Source organism: Branchiostoma lanceolatum, chromosome 14 (genome assembly GCF_035083965.1).
Source record: "Branchiostoma lanceolatum isolate klBraLanc5 chromosome 14, klBraLanc5.hap2, whole genome shotgun sequence".
Classification (NCBI taxonomy): Eukaryota; Metazoa; Chordata; class Leptocardii; order Amphioxiformes; family Branchiostomatidae; genus Branchiostoma; species Branchiostoma lanceolatum.
The window spans coordinates 8,456,340-8,472,090 of NC_089735.1; the positions used below are offsets into that span (position 1 = coordinate 8,456,340).

At 37.4% G+C, this 15,751-nt stretch overlaps 2 protein-coding genes across 4 annotated transcripts in view; one reads left to right on the forward strand and one right to left on the reverse strand.

The window, feature by feature from the left end:
- Positions 1-15,751, reverse strand: part of LOC136448543 (Golgi-specific brefeldin A-resistance guanine nucleotide exchange factor 1-like) — a 55,132-nt gene that overhangs the window by 36,043 nt on the left and 3,338 nt on the right. For all 3 annotated transcript variants that reach the window (XM_066448146.1, XM_066448147.1, XM_066448149.1), the window contains exon 3: positions 13,978-14,044. In XM_066448146.1, coding sequence (XP_066304243.1) covers positions 13,978-14,044 — 67 coding nt within the window. The remainder of the gene's footprint in view (positions 1-13,977; positions 14,045-15,751) is intronic.
- Positions 11,833-15,751, forward strand: part of LOC136448544 (pituitary homeobox x) — an 83,124-nt gene continuing 79,205 nt past the window's right edge. Inside the window, exon 1 of the mRNA XM_066448150.1 lies at positions 11,833-11,849. The gene's annotated coding sequence lies outside the window, so the exon portion shown is untranslated. The remainder of the gene's footprint in view (positions 11,850-15,751) is intronic.

Below are 15,751 nucleotides of genomic sequence, written 5' to 3' on the forward strand. Positions count from 1 at the left end.
AAAACTGTGATCAGAAAGCCACTGCAAATATTTCAGGATTTACAGTAGTTGCTGGCAGACTTTGCCTGGCAAGACCAACACAGATGGAAGTTGTGAGACATGTGTTCCCAAGTGACTCGTAATCTGTCTGAGGACACAGAAACTTATATTACCTCCTCAGGGAACTCAAGAAACACTTAAAAGTTAAGAATGTCACCTGCCCACTGTCTCAGTGAACTGGTGCCTGAAGCAAATTTCTTAACTGAATCATACTTTCACTTATATCCAAGTGTTGAGACCATATATTCTGGTTTTGAAGACTCTGAACAGGTGTGTTAATGTACTGTTAGGTGACCGTGACACCAATTCAATTTCTTGTTTTTCGAAATTGTTTCTCTTATATTCGGGTACCATTTAGGATATGATTATGAATCAACTTCAAAATATCAATATTTAGCATAAACTGAGAAATATTTGTGGTGGTTTTATGTTCAAGGAATTTGCGGTGAGAGGCTGCATTGTATTATTACACTCTTTCAATCACACACTCAAAGACACCCCGAACTCTTGAATATCATCTTTGCCTGCCCTGAAATTTAAGTGCCTCAAACTCAAGTGAACTTACAGTATTAGGTATTTGGATGAATCAACAACGTAGAAAGACACTACTGTAAATGTATTCAAGTTTGTGGGGATTTTTTCCCGCTCCAAGGCGAAAATGGAGTGTTCACGGTGGCTTTAAGTTCGTGGCAGCACTATTGTCACAATACTGCTGCAGTATTGGACAAAAATGTACGCATTAGTTTTAAGTTTGCGGTGAAACAGTTGCCGCGAAAACCGTGAACATAAAACCACTGCAAAAATTTCTGCATTAAATTTTACAGTATCTCCATAAGGTAGGCGTCTCTTACAAGACTATAAATCAACAAAATGTTCCCACCAGCCCCATCTTTTTGCTGCCATCTTCACAATGTAACATCTATTTCCTGCAGATCTTAATTACATTTTTCCCATTAAAAAGCTCATTAACCTTAGAATGATACATGTATGTGGAATACACACAACATGTTTATCTGTAGGCCCAACATTTATCAAGTTATATCCCAAATTGGCAACCTTACTGGCTGTTTTAGTATGCCTCTTGTGTCTATTTTTGGAAAGAAAATAAGTATAGTAATTAAAGGCATCCGTTGTGGTATTGGAGAAAAAAAAGGAATCCATGTTTTGGTCATTTTTTACCCAAAAAAATGAATCTACCTTTTCAGTTTGCCAGGCGATATTCTGTGGTGTATCTGCAAACTCAAACACATCTACTTAAACACACCGACATATGTACACAAACAGCACCAAAAACATAACCTCCATGGCAAAGGTAAAACGTTCCTAAAATTGAAAACTTTGAGCACAATTTTGTTCTGGAGAAGTTTCATATTTCAGCCCCAAAAGCCTAGTGCATTTTCGCAGTTGCAAACTATCTGCCAAGTTTTTGGAGAAAAATTTCCCATCATATTAGCAACTCCGAGCAGATGTTGTGGTGAAAAATCTATTATTTTCTGTCATTTTTTTTCTGACAAACAAGAATGTCATGTCATGTCAGAAAAATGGGGCATCCTGAAAATTTCTTATTACCCCAACATCTGATTTTGTGTCCAGGAACCTTAACTCTTGTTTGGAATTTGCCTGGTAACCATTCTCAATTAGGGGTGTTTTACAGGTCCAAGTGCTTCTAAGCAATTGGCCTTTTCTGACAGTCTATCTTTCCAGTTGGCCTTTCTATTTATTGTGAGCGAAAGAATCGAAACCAACTCCATAAAAATTAACCGGTGTGCGGTAATGAGCTGGGCAGGCGGGCAACACTCTCAGCGCCTTAGATACACCAGGAGCTCACAACGGTATGGCTACCAGGCTACAGGTACATGTAGTTTGGGATGGGTGATGTGAAGACAAAGACAGTTTCTCACCAAAAGTGTGCTGACAGTGACACATCTGTCCACATTTGATGCTAGAAAATATACTAAATGGCTGGTTAACCACAGAAACCCTAATCCATTACTATTTTTCAATTACAGACTTGATGGAACAGAACTAGAGATACAATACAATACAGAAACTGGAAATTCAGTTTTATTTGTGGGGACTGTTATGGTAGAATAAGTAGGGGAAACGTTTTCTCATGGTTGAATTAATTTTGTAGTACAGTGGTTATATATAGGAGACCAGTATCATTGTCACGAATTAGCTGAAGAGAGGTCACGAAAATAAAACTTCTGCAAACATTACGAGATTTACAGTAAAACTGTTCTTCTTCTGTATTTCTGTGACCCTCCTATTTAGATCCATTATGGTATATTCCATAACCACATTGTTAGAAATTGATGATTTAGGAACGGTAATCAAAGTGTGGATTATTTCTATTTTTGCTGGAGCACTTTTGGGATGACGTATCAGGGGGGTGAGGTCACTGATGTGTGGGACATAATTATTTCATAAACCAAACCTCCTGAGTGCTGTTTAAGTACACACAACATTACCCCCTAGCCTGCTCTCTCTTGCAATAAAAAATAGCCACAGATGCTACACTAGAGTGGGGGAAAACTAAGCACTGTAAAATCATGAATTTTCTGGTAAATGATATTATTGACTTCTTTTGTCCCCGATTGAAATTTTGAAACAAAATTTTGATAAGTCGATGTCTGAGTAGACTTTTAATTTTATGATACAGATTATTTCCTATGATAGTTGTTGAAAAAAATAAACAGACTCCCATAATATCTGTATCAGAACCTTTTGTTGTTTACTTTAAGTCTAGTGTGAAGAATGCAGTCAAAGTCTTTAAGTTGCTGAAATTTTATAATTGTACAGCATTTAGTTTTACAAGTCTGTCTTCTTTCACTTTGGAAAAATCTCACAGCCAAAGAAAAGTACAGCATTTCATTATTTGCATTTTTGACACAACTTGTATAGAAAATAAGTTACCCATGAAAATATAGGAATCAATTTCTGGAGGCAGAATGATTAATCACACAGAAATCATAAAAAAATTCATGGAACTCTCTTTCCTCAGAAAGGCAAAACATTTAAATGTTTGAATTTTTTGACACAACTTGAATAGGAAATTGAAAAAAAAATGTTACAAATTATCATAAAAATGTAGGAATCAATTTTTCTGTTGGGCAGAAAGCGCCAAACGAACGCTTGTGGTTACAAACCTTCTTTCACTCAAGAAATATCTCACTCACTGCGAGAGAAAAACACAACACTTCATTGGTTGCTCTTTTGGCACAACTTGAATAGAAAATCGAAAAACACAGTCATAAAAATGTAGGAATTAATTTTGTGGGGCAGAATAATTGATTACGCAGAAAGCAGGGAAAATTTCATGGTGACAAACCTGGTTATGTCAGAGCAGAAGGCAGGGGAAATGAAGTGTGTCTGTACGCTTCATTTTACAATCCGTACTTCTGGGGGCCATAAATTTGAACACGACCAACTCCAGCGGTGGCGTGTGCGTTCGCTGTTCCATTACCGTAGAGTACACAAATGCTTATGGAAATCCTCCTGTTGGGACCATACAACTTATGGACCAAATATGAAAATGGAATTAACTGTGCAAATAAAATAATCCATCCATCTTTTTCCTGATCTATGCCGGGAAGTTTAATCATTAAAGTTTGCTTCGGTTCTTTGTGAATATTATACACCCGGTATGTTATTACTAAATACCACAATTATGCTATCAAAAAAAATTGCTCCTCTGAAGTTGTGAAACAAAGAAGATCGGGTGACAGGAATTATTAAAAAACTTGTTGTGTACAAAATATTTTTTGTCTCCGATAACCGTTTTTAGGTGTCAATAACTATATTTCTGTGTAAGCTAGTCCTTTGAAGTTTGGATACTCAACAGTATATGATACAAAGGGGAAAACGCCTCTGTTATATAATCATAACAAAAATATCAAAACACTGTGGCACATTATTCACAATTGGAATTAATTCTATCAATAGTAGAAAGCTTGAATATCACACTATGAATTATGACCGTCTACACATTCTGTGTTGATATAATTATGAAGATTGTATACTGTCTATTATTACTCAAATATATAAAACATTGCTTTAATAAGTTTGGCTGACTTCATTTCATATGATTTAAGGACCCAGAAATAAAATAAAATCTATAGCCAAATGTTCTAATCTGAAAATTCGCTTCATCACAAAAATGAAAAATTGTAGATCTACCTCAAAAAAATTTCAATTCCAAAGGAAAATAAAACAATGACTGTATATGATACTTGAATAATACTTTTAAACCCTCTCATTTATACCATTGAAATATTGGTTGATTTTTTACTTTATTCTCAATAGCACATTACAATAGGACATACATACGTGTACTATTATTAAACAATAAAAGTCGGAGCTGGCGAACTGTAGCAACTTAACCAACTGAGCCCTTACCCATGTGGAACCTACAAATGGGCCATTAAAGTTTAAGTGATTCTATACAAATTTGATGTGGTTCTATTTGATTATCCTAATCTGCTAGCATGTTGCTGGAATACATCTGCATAATGGGCCATTATACCTCCCTAGATAACGACGAGATGGAATAAATTACAGAGGGTTTGGGTGATTAGAGTTAAGGTATCTGTAAAATTAGGATGATATACCACTAAAGCCATTGATTTGAACAAGGATAATATTTGCATTGTGATATCTTGATTAGGCCTAAATGGCTGCAATCCTTGAATGCTAAGTATAAAGCGTATGTCATCCATAAGTTAAAGTTTATTTCTAACAGTTTTTGTTCTCACTATGTATCTACATTGAACTGCATACCATCTTTGTTTCATCCTACATTTTATCTGTTTCAAAGTTGCACCAAAGTTCTATGGTTATATCTTTTGTCTATGCTCTGTATGTATACTTTGATTTTTGAAATGTAATAACATTTCATACATGACAGTTTCTAGACAACAAAAATTCTATGATGTGTTTTCTTTCTTGACATAACAAAATTTTCTGAAAGTTTCACAAATTAGAAGTTTGAGAAAAATTCTCTTAAATTACACATGTACATGTAGTTGAAAATCGTTTCCTTTTTCATATTTGAATATGATGCAAAAGGTAAAAGTATGACTTAAGGTAAAAAACGACAAAACACAACAAAAGTTGGAAAACTTCTTCATTTTTAAAATTCATTGAATGATCTGAAACCTTTGGTCACTCAGTGGTTGCAACCTCTAGTGGAAGGAAAGGGGTGTTACTGTTAGGAAGTGTGGCCTCTAAAGTACCCACCGTTTCCCCTGTCATGTAAAACTCTGTTTAGTACAAGAGACATTAGCGGGGGTCCCCATTGACAGAGAATTAGGGAAGGATCTCTCCTCTCGTGCCCAACAAATTACACTCATGCAACTTTCATGGTGTCTGATTGCGTGTGACACGCCGCGTCCGACCGCGTTATTCGCATGATGGATAGCGAGCGTAATGTCATATTCCGCACATTCGGCCTCGTAAAATCCACAAAATGGCCGTAGCGGTGTCGGGAGCCACGGGGGACTCCGCTAGGGTTAATGGGAGCGTACAGGGTACTTTACAAAACTGATTGATATTTGCATTAAGCATGCTATGATATGGGGGGAGTAAATCCTTCTCGGTGGAACCAGCATTATGTAAATCCCACCTTTCCATAGCACTAGTGGCAGATGTCTGTATGAATAATGACTTATTCATCTCAATTCAAGAAGGAGTGAGTAGAGTGAACACAAACACAGCCACGAAAACTAACTTTTTTTTACAGCACCATCGATGAAGTACATTGTACATGAACAGCAAAGTTACTGACATCATACTACATTGTACATTGACATCATAACTCATTGCTTGAGACCATGTGATTCGCGTAGTACAGTCCAAGCTCTGAAAAATAGCGATGAACCCAAATTCTATAGCTGATTTTTAAGCACATAATACAAAAAAGGTTTTATTATTTTTGATACGTAAAAGTCAGAAATAGCCTTTGTCTAATAAATGTAAACTAGTGTAAAACACAACAGTATCTTTACGTACATAACCCTAAACAAAAGACTGCAACTTGAATCACTGTACAGTACATGTATGTATCCTAAAATTCATCCCTTGCCTATTCTAGATCTGCACAGGACTGGTCTTTGGAGAAAAAACTATTGAGTCAGTTTGCAATGATTTTTTTCCAGCAAATAGAATAATGATTGTTGCTGTTAAAAGGGATAACAAAGAACGAAAATGATGTTTATATTATTTATAACACCAATGCTGCATCGCTCGTATTTCAAAACCATTGACACTGCCTTCACTTTTTTTTACTGCTTTCACTTTTAATGCATTGCTTGGTCCACTTCAGTTTTTCAGTATGTGTTAATGTAACTGTTTATGTCAGCACTTGATAATGCTATCTAATCTTAACTGACTCTTTTAGGGGTCATGGATATATCTTTGGCTTCGCAACTGGCCACTTGATCATATTACAACATCCACCTACTGTAAAGTCTTTTAACCTTCTCCCTGCTGCCTAACTGTAACCAATAGAGAATCAGGTGCCAAGGTTAAGTTCATGGAGACTTACATGTAACATTTTGGTAGGTTGGAAAAGGAGGTGTTTCAAGTTTGTGGTTGAAACAACTGCAGTGCCACAATTTGCATATCAGAGCATACATTCGCGTCGAGATGAGTAAAGTGGTACAAAGAACAACCGTAAATATTTCATGACTTACAGTATACCTCCCAACCTTGAATCTTAACGTCTTTGGGATCAGCTCAGAGGCTAGTTTATACAGTCTATCATTACGTGATACCAAGTTAGCATCAAGTTAGCAACGAATTACAAACAGGTATCATGCTCAAGCAAAATTTCACCAACGTACAACGAAAGAGGTGGATTTTCTCGTGTCTATCTTGATTTATGGCTTTGACAACAGACAGCAAATTTTCTCTAAGTCTCCCTAATGCCGAAGGTTTTAAAGGGATTGACTTTGGTATGGGGCAGTAGTAAGTATGCCAACAGGGTGGTACCATGTACATGTATACCAAGCAGCTGTCAGAGTGACTTCCTTTGAGTGATGTGACTGGATACCTCTCTCTAGTCCCTCTCTATGTCAGCTATGCATGTCCTATGCTGGATAAGGTTTCAGCCAATGGTTACACCAGTTGCTAGCTGTCTGTCAATCCTTTCAAGGGTGCTCCAGTCCATACCAATTACTGTAAATCATGTTAAGTTTGAGGGGCAATTAATTCCACAGTAGGAAGGGAACTACAGTGTTTGAAGTTTGCGGCTGAAACGACCGTAGTAACGAAATGCAGGACAGAGCACGTGTTCACAGTGTAATGATTTCGCAAACCACGAACATAAACCGCGAAAATAAAAACCCCGCAACTATTTTATGATGTACAGTATGTGTCATCAATAATCAGACTGATTCACACTTTCATGCAAAACAATCTGAACAAAGTGCAAATATCATTATGGCATTTGTCGGACGGAATAAAGGGTTCGTTTTGCGACATCGTCAACGACACACACGTACATAATTCGTGACAACGTGGTGCTAATTATATCGTAGAATGAGGTTGCGTCAGTGAATACGAGATCTTCTGACAGACAAGTATGCGGACAATGTGTGGACAAATCCCGCCATATTAGTCATAAGACGGGACAGTTGCACGCAGACCTTTGTTGATTTTCTTGATCCAGTAGCAGCAGGGTATACCGCTGACATGTCAAGCATTTATCCGTAACTCATTCGTCTTGACACTTTCTCATTCCCCGGGACTTCCCCAAGTGAGTAGATATCATAATGTTGCCTTCAAATCATTATTTCATTCCTCTATCTTCTGCATTAGCCCCGAATCCTTTCGTCTGCCTAAAATTGTAGAATTTGAATAAAAAGAAGTATTTAGAATGGTAGTAAAGGGTGTTATACAGTATTTCACGTCGGAGTCGGTGGTAGTTTGGGTAGGGACAAGCTTATTGGACGTTGATTTATCGTTGTATGCTAAGGTTAGCGTGACACGACACCTGACATGTGATTGGTCAAGGTCATGAAAAACGTGTTGCGACATCTTTGCAATTGATGTCAATTATTTCATACATGTAGGAGTCTATTGATAACTGTGTCTTACATGTGAATAGTTTTGAAAAGGTTTGTAATATCAACAGGTGTAACTGTCATTTAGCAGTAGGATAGCTCTTTTTGTTTTTGTTTACTGCCTTGTTTTCCCGTGCTATGCTTGTCTAGATGTTGTACTTTTCCATGGCGATTCGTAGGATTTCAAACATTTTTAACATAATGGGGGCAAGAGACCCACAGGCGGCAAATGTGGTCCGTCCGTGATTCTCTATTTCAGTTGACTAACAGATTCTTTAACATGACCAGGGTCTGGGCCCTTTTTTTCTTCACAAATTTGGACAGAAGCAGAAAAATTTGATTGCCGAGCCAAAGTCTGTTCACAATTGTTTACACCTGTAGAAATGATAATTGAAGGTAGGGCTGCATACCTACATGTACAATGTATGTGTAATATCAGGTACAGGTACAGAGGTTTAGGTATGATACCTGTAATTGTACTTGTACGAGAACTATTTGACGAAGTAAACCGTGATCCTGAATGATAAAAGAAACATGAATAAACAGTTGACAGAATTTTATTTCATCGATAAAACTTATACTTCCGAGAGGACCTCAAATCAAAGATAGTGTTGATTTCAATGCCATACAATGTTTCATCGTCTTCGGGTGCAAAATTTTCATTTTTGCGGTAGGAATAACCACTCAAATAACAAGTCATGTTTTTAGTAACAAAATAAGTCAAATGTTATACTGTAAATGCAGAAATGTTCACAGTGGTTTTATGTTCGCAAAACTTTTTGCCCACCTATAACCGTAGCGCTACTATTGTTTCAAACGTGAACTCAAAACCACCGCGATTTTCATCCTACCGCAAAATAAAAACCACGCAAAATTAAATGCATCTACAGTATACTTCAGTGTACATGTACAAGTAAGTCTATCTATTCAAGTACAGTACCGGTACATTGATGTTCCTGTATTTTCAACCTGTCCTTAATTTGCTTCAAATGAATTAATTTCTCAGTGTTGTAACATACACTAACCTACCTTGGGCTATCAACAAAGATGAATTAGAAGAGGCTATTAGAATTACTATGTGCAAAAGATCTACATATTAAGATTCCATAGCCATTTGTTACCTTCACCATGAAAGTGTTTTGGGGTGTGCATGTATGTCTATGTGTGTGAAAAGCATGATGAAAGATGAAAGTGGCGACGACGATGATTATGATGAAAAGCATGACTCGAGAAGTTGTGGATGGATCTTTATGATATTTGGTATGTTGGTAGGTGTTTGCAAAATTTGATTATGAGCTTCTTGGCAGATTTTTATGACACTGCAGCAAAAGTTTCAGTTTTGATATCTTTAAGTTTTAAAATGAAATGATATAATAACAAATAACATAACAGGTAGTTCCCAAGCTTGTACAAAATTTTCCACTAAAAACATAGAAAGTGAAACTCTGTTTAACATGGTGTAATTTTCAAAGTTCCTTCAGATCTAAGTCCAAAATATTGTCCTGTATTCTTTTGATGCAACTTGCAAGTCTTCCTCTCTATATGGTGGTGATTAACGAGCGATTATCACATTAATTACACCACTCATGACAGTAACCTTTAGGAGAGGGGTTGCTTATAGAGCTTCAGTTTCTTGAAATACTATTTCAATCCATCATTTTTGTCACTAAAGAATTGGGCCACATGCTGAAGGCATAGGGGGCACTGACCCTAACAGCAACACATGTATAGTGGGTTGCGAAAGTGCCCAAAAAAAGAACTGATATTTTGCTGCATCTGACAGTGAGTATCATATGTGTTACTATATAGATAGTCAAAACTTTCAGTCCAATGGTAAAATCTCTGGAGAAATGTACTGAACAGTGAAAGAAATGTACAAGCACTGCGTTTTACTGTCTTCTATCTGGGTTACAACAAAAGTAAAAGATATATTTCCTTGACAAGAAACCATTAATTTTCTTGGACTTTTGGTAGTCTTTAAATTTCGTACTCAAGGAAGTCTGCTTATTTTTTGGGGGTTACTTTTTTAAAAGTAAGATTTAACTGATATTGCAAACACTACATATTGGACAAAATTTTACCTGGCTTTGAAACTTCAGTTAAATATTGCTTAGAAAGTAAATTCTATCGACACAGAAAGTTTCTATTGTCTGTACATTTCTCAAACAAAAAAGTAAACTTCTTCAACCAGAAACTATTTGTCTCAACGCGGAGTTTGTTCGCGTGCCTTCACTTGCAAGTTTTCCCTGCCCAGTTTGCCACGTGCTCGTCAAAACATAACATAACCCCGGCAAAAGAGCTTATATCATCTCACTCTGTCACTGTCGTAACAAAGGTACAGACAAAACATGTGCTATGTTGTCTCGTGGCCTGAAAATGGGTGTGTTCATAGATCAACGTACACAGGGCTTGAAATATCAAAAGGTAAAGCAGTCATCCTCAACTGTGGTAAAGCATGATGCTTTTTCGTCTTGCTAGTAGTAGTGCAAAAATTCACAATGGCTTGCGTTTTCAGCCAAGCATACTGGTTGCCCCTAGTCTTCTTGACAAGTGTGTTGGGTTCTTTTATGTACTGAGGCCGAATCCTCATACATGCATGGTGGGCCATTCCTTGGCTTTACGTCACTATCCGAAATGATGAATGCAATCCCTTACAACTCGTCTGAGCTGGGTTCAAACACACTACAGCTTGTGAAAAGTTTTTATTTTTTATTTCAGACAGACTTGTAAGATCACAGAAAAAAATTATAAAACATATTGCGATTTGGTAAGCTAAAAAATGCAGGGTTCACATTATGTATCACAATAAGAAGGAAGAATCAAAACAAGAAGAAAGTATTTCGAGGCCTGCACTACTTACATGAAAGACACAGTATATTGTTAATCAAATGCAAAAAGAAAAATTGTTTCTTTTTTTCAAGCAAAGTGAGGACTGCTAGAGAAAATCTTTTTTGCCCCCAAGTACTTTTGGGCTAGAAAATCTTTTTCTTTAATGTTTAATCATATTCAAGACTTTTCAAGGACTGAACATAATATTATATCACCCTGTCCCAACCTGCAAGTGCTCCAACCACAAATCACTCCAGCACGTGTTTACTACGGGCCTGTCAGGGGGGTATCGGGTCATTTACATCCAGCTACTACAAGTCTTTTGTCATTCCTGATCGACCACATGAGACCCTTGCACTTTACCACACAATCCACCCCTTCAAGCCCAACATTTTTTAACAACTTTCCACAATTTACAAAAGCAGAGACCGAAATGACAAACCTTTTGCTAACGTATCCGAAAGTTGGAATGGATTTACAACCGGCTTGAACTTTTCCTGATGCGATACTTGCCTATTCCATCAATATGCTAACAAGGTGGATATAGTATCAATCTTGAGGTAAATCCCCCATTTTCATCTATTATTAGTCGGGAGGGGCTTAGTAACCCCTACGTCCGTAGTGATTGTTGAGTAACAAACACAAATTGCCTTGATAGCTTCTGAAGTCGGTTGTGAGGGGGGGATGTGTCCTAATAAATATTTCAGCTCAGGCACATTATTTAATGAGTAAATGATGAGGTAGGTATCAGGGGTGTTGTAGGGGAGGAGTATAAGAGTGGGAGGACAGTTGGTCTCAGTTTGACAGCAGCACACTTGTGTTGACAACACATCATTTCTGATCTCTCCAGAGCAAAGAGCCGAGCCAACGCCACAGATCAAGCAAGAAATCCTCGGGACAACCCGCCATCGGAAACCGGTAAGCACATCTTCATTTATAATATAGATAATCTCTTACTTTCAATTCTTATCCAGTATTTAGTATGCTTATCTGGCGGACTTGTTGTTAATGACTGCGAAGACCGTCAAGCGATAACGCTGCCACATGTCCAGCCTACGCATCCTGCGCATCAACTCTTACTACGACTTTTACGACATAGTGTTGTTTTTTTACCAACGCATCACCCAAACTGGTATTGCACAGCTTATATATAGTTTGTAGATAAATGTTAATGGTTGTTTACTTTGATGGTATTATGTAGGATCAACCGTTATGCATTTTCAAGGCAATCATGGGATTTTGTAGCTTTGCAACAAAGCTGCTCATTTTAAGTGCAGAAGGGAGTTTTGTAACATTTGGGGTTTATTTCATTTGTTGTTTTGTTTGTAAAAGCAACAACAGTTTATGTTATGCTTTCCAGTTTTATGTGTCTAATTGGGTAATAATATTACTTAAGGCAGATGGTTTTGTAGAATACTCTGATGCTTTTGTGAAGGATTAAGCAGATTTTAAATGCACTTAAGTGTTTATAATTGGTTGCTGAACTTTTGCGCACTATAGAAAAATGTTGTGCGAAAGATGTTTTCGATAATCAGCACATTGTTAGGAAAAGTTTGTTATTAATAAGCTATCAATAACAAAGAATGTATCCAATAATCAAGCCAATGTTGGAGTGGGCAGAGTTATTTGAGTCAGCGGCTGATGCGGTTGCCAGTCCGGTTATGTGACCGCCTGTTTAAAACTGGACGGTGTCATGCCTAACCATAAGTAGGGTGCACATCATTTGATTGATATCCATTCTGATCCACTCTCTTGCTTAAATGCTGCAAAATTACCAAAATTGCCGCGCTAACTTCATCAAATTAATCTTCATTATTCCGTGCTAGCGGCCGTTTCCCGGACGGAAGTCGCACTGCCGACGCATCTCTTAACTTCCCGCTTGCCTGTATTCGCGCGGGGGTAAATCCCGCCATCTATATTCACGGCCACAACTTTAGAGATGAGGCAATACGGAACGGCGTGGCCGGGACATAAAAATGAGCAGAAAGATTGTCACCTCCCAGCCCTCGAAGGGGAGTGACATTGACAAATCAACGGAGATAACACGACGGGACCACTTTGCGCATCTCTATGCCCAACAGCCGTACACTAATGACTTAATGGCCCTCAAAGATCCTCCTAACATGTATCTACGTTACCCTCTCCTCCAAAAAAAACTGTGTACGGCTACACACCAATTATATCGAGGATGATTGCCTTATCAAAAATACATGCTGACATTTTGTAAAGGAGAGGGTGGCTAAACCACAAACACTTTGGTACATTATGTCGGTCTGAAATATTCATACCCGGAATCAAACATTCATACGGGACCAGATGAGGTACCATGGCTTGAAGTGGGCAAGGTTACTTGAAAGTTGTAAAAGTAGGGATCGAGTCAAAAGTATTGGGGCGTCATAAGTACGTACATGGTTATCTACTCCTAAAGTCCGAAGTCTATAAAAACTTTTCCACCACTTTTGCAAAGCCGGCGTCACACACCAGGAAAATAGCTTGACGAGCCTGCAAACTCTAGAGGATGTTTTTCAGCAGCAATAAGACCAGTGTTCTCTTGGTGGTCACCATGATTTTTAGAGATCAGCAGATATATTTGCAACCCTGTACAATGTGATATTGTAAATTTTCAGATGAAAATATGCTCGATTTTGAAAATCGTCCTTCTGGCATTCCACAACTTTGACCCAAAGTCCTGGACGGTGGTATACTGGTTTCAGGGCCAAAAATTGCTTTGTTTCATTCTATTGGTCATTGTGACTTGTGCTTTTGATGATGAGGCAACATTTTATTAGAACGAAGGCACTTGAGTCATGATGCAAATAGCTGTGGTGTTGGGAGCAGGTGTTGGAATGGTGGGATACAATGGATAGTCAAGCAGGCTCAGTTTAAGTGATGTGTAAACAACCTAACAGATGAGCCCAAATGGTTTGGCTTTAAACATACATGTATTTATGGTATTCTCATGGACATGGAGTCTACTACTGGACAAAGCTTTAACTTTAGCGTTGATGCCTTAACTTTAGAGAGGTTTTCTATGGATCATATTTACCTGAAACATTGTTCAGAACATCTTTCAGGCCAGAGAAGTTGCTCAGAAGCGGGTCCTGGTCTTCATCCTAGAAGGCAAGAAAATATCATTCATTAGATACCAATAATCAAAAGTCCTAATATCAAAAACACTTGACACTATAAGTTACTGATACATGTCAACAATATTACGTTTTACCATATCACACAATGTTGCTTCTCAAAATGGGATTGAAATACCAAAACAAGCAATTTGCACAAAATAGACCTATCTTTTTAGAAATATATTTTCAGATTGCAGTAAGAAATACATTATGTTAAAACCCTGCAATTGTGCAAGGAACATGAAGAAATATTCAGGCTACATGAAGTGACATATATTGTACAAAATCCTGAAAATGCAACTTTGTTGACAACAGAAAAAAAAGGAATTTGGGCCAAAATCCTATTTTTTGCCTCTGTCAATGGTTTGTAGTGATTGTCAATGTACATGTATGACAGCAGGGGTTCATCTAAACCAGGAAAGAGGGGCGCTGCACCCTCTTGTTTCAGCCTAGCACCCCCATGTCAAATTCAGATTTTAGCTTAATATCCAGCATACAGCCTTCCCTCAGCGATCGATTCTTCCATAAATACATAGAATTCGCTCCCTCACCAGTGTGTGCCCCCTCTTGTTTAATGTTTCTAGAAAAAACCCTGTGACAGCATTTATAATCTAATAAATGAGCTTATTACCTCTATCAAAAACACATCACCTTATTAAGTGTGTGCAGTTATGCATGTGCATCGCTGTATTAAACCACCAATGCCAAGGGTTAGGGTTCAAGTCATTTCAAAACTTTGATTGACATTTGCTATGCACACAAACACAATCAATTTCACATCCATCTTTTGATTATGACATAATTTGGGATCTTGATCGTCATTCATGAATGACAAGTTAGTCATTTTGCAGTTGAGATCTTTATCTATATGACCAATAGAAAGACAAATCTGTTCTGGAACTTGGAAACGCTTTGATTGATTTGATTATAAATTGAACACCAGCCAATCTGATCAGAAAAGTTGTGTAAATGTAATAACTTGTACCTGTTTTCAAATATCAAGGACCTACATGTAGTAGTTATACCAAGGTTATGCAAAGCCAACATTTATCAATATACAAGTATACAAATGGCAAATTCCTACCCTAATAAAAGATATTGTTATAAAAAGATCCTTTCAATTTTCTTGCTATTCTAGACTGTCAAATTTCATTTCGGTTTCTGCTTCAAAATGCAATTTCAGTAATTTTTGTTGTTTTTTTCCCTTTCTAAAAATTTCTCTTGAAGAAAAATGTATCTCTGAGTTATAGAAAATTTTACATCCTCAACTTCTCAGCTAGTATCAATAACCTTTTTTTTGCAATGTTCATTTGTATGGCATTTCATTTCCAAAGTTAGTGGTTAGTATTCAAGGTATGGCTGAATTTGCAATGTACCACCTAGCAGTTCACGACCTAACTGCAGTTTGCAAAGCAAACCAAAGAACCTGTGAATACATAGAAGCTCATGTTGCTATGTCTGTTTGAACAACTGTTTACTGTCAATAAGCCATTCTTTGTGTAGCAGTTTGCAGTTAAACTCTCAGCTGTCATATTGGCTATATAAGGTTCGGACCCATACACAATTGTTCTCCGTCGCTAGGTAGATTTGGCCAATCAGAGACAACGTTATATCCTGTAAGCTGTTGGGAAATGTCTAATGAACGGTTAATTGTTGAAATGAATCCGTGGGGCTTGAAAGTCTAAAGGAAGA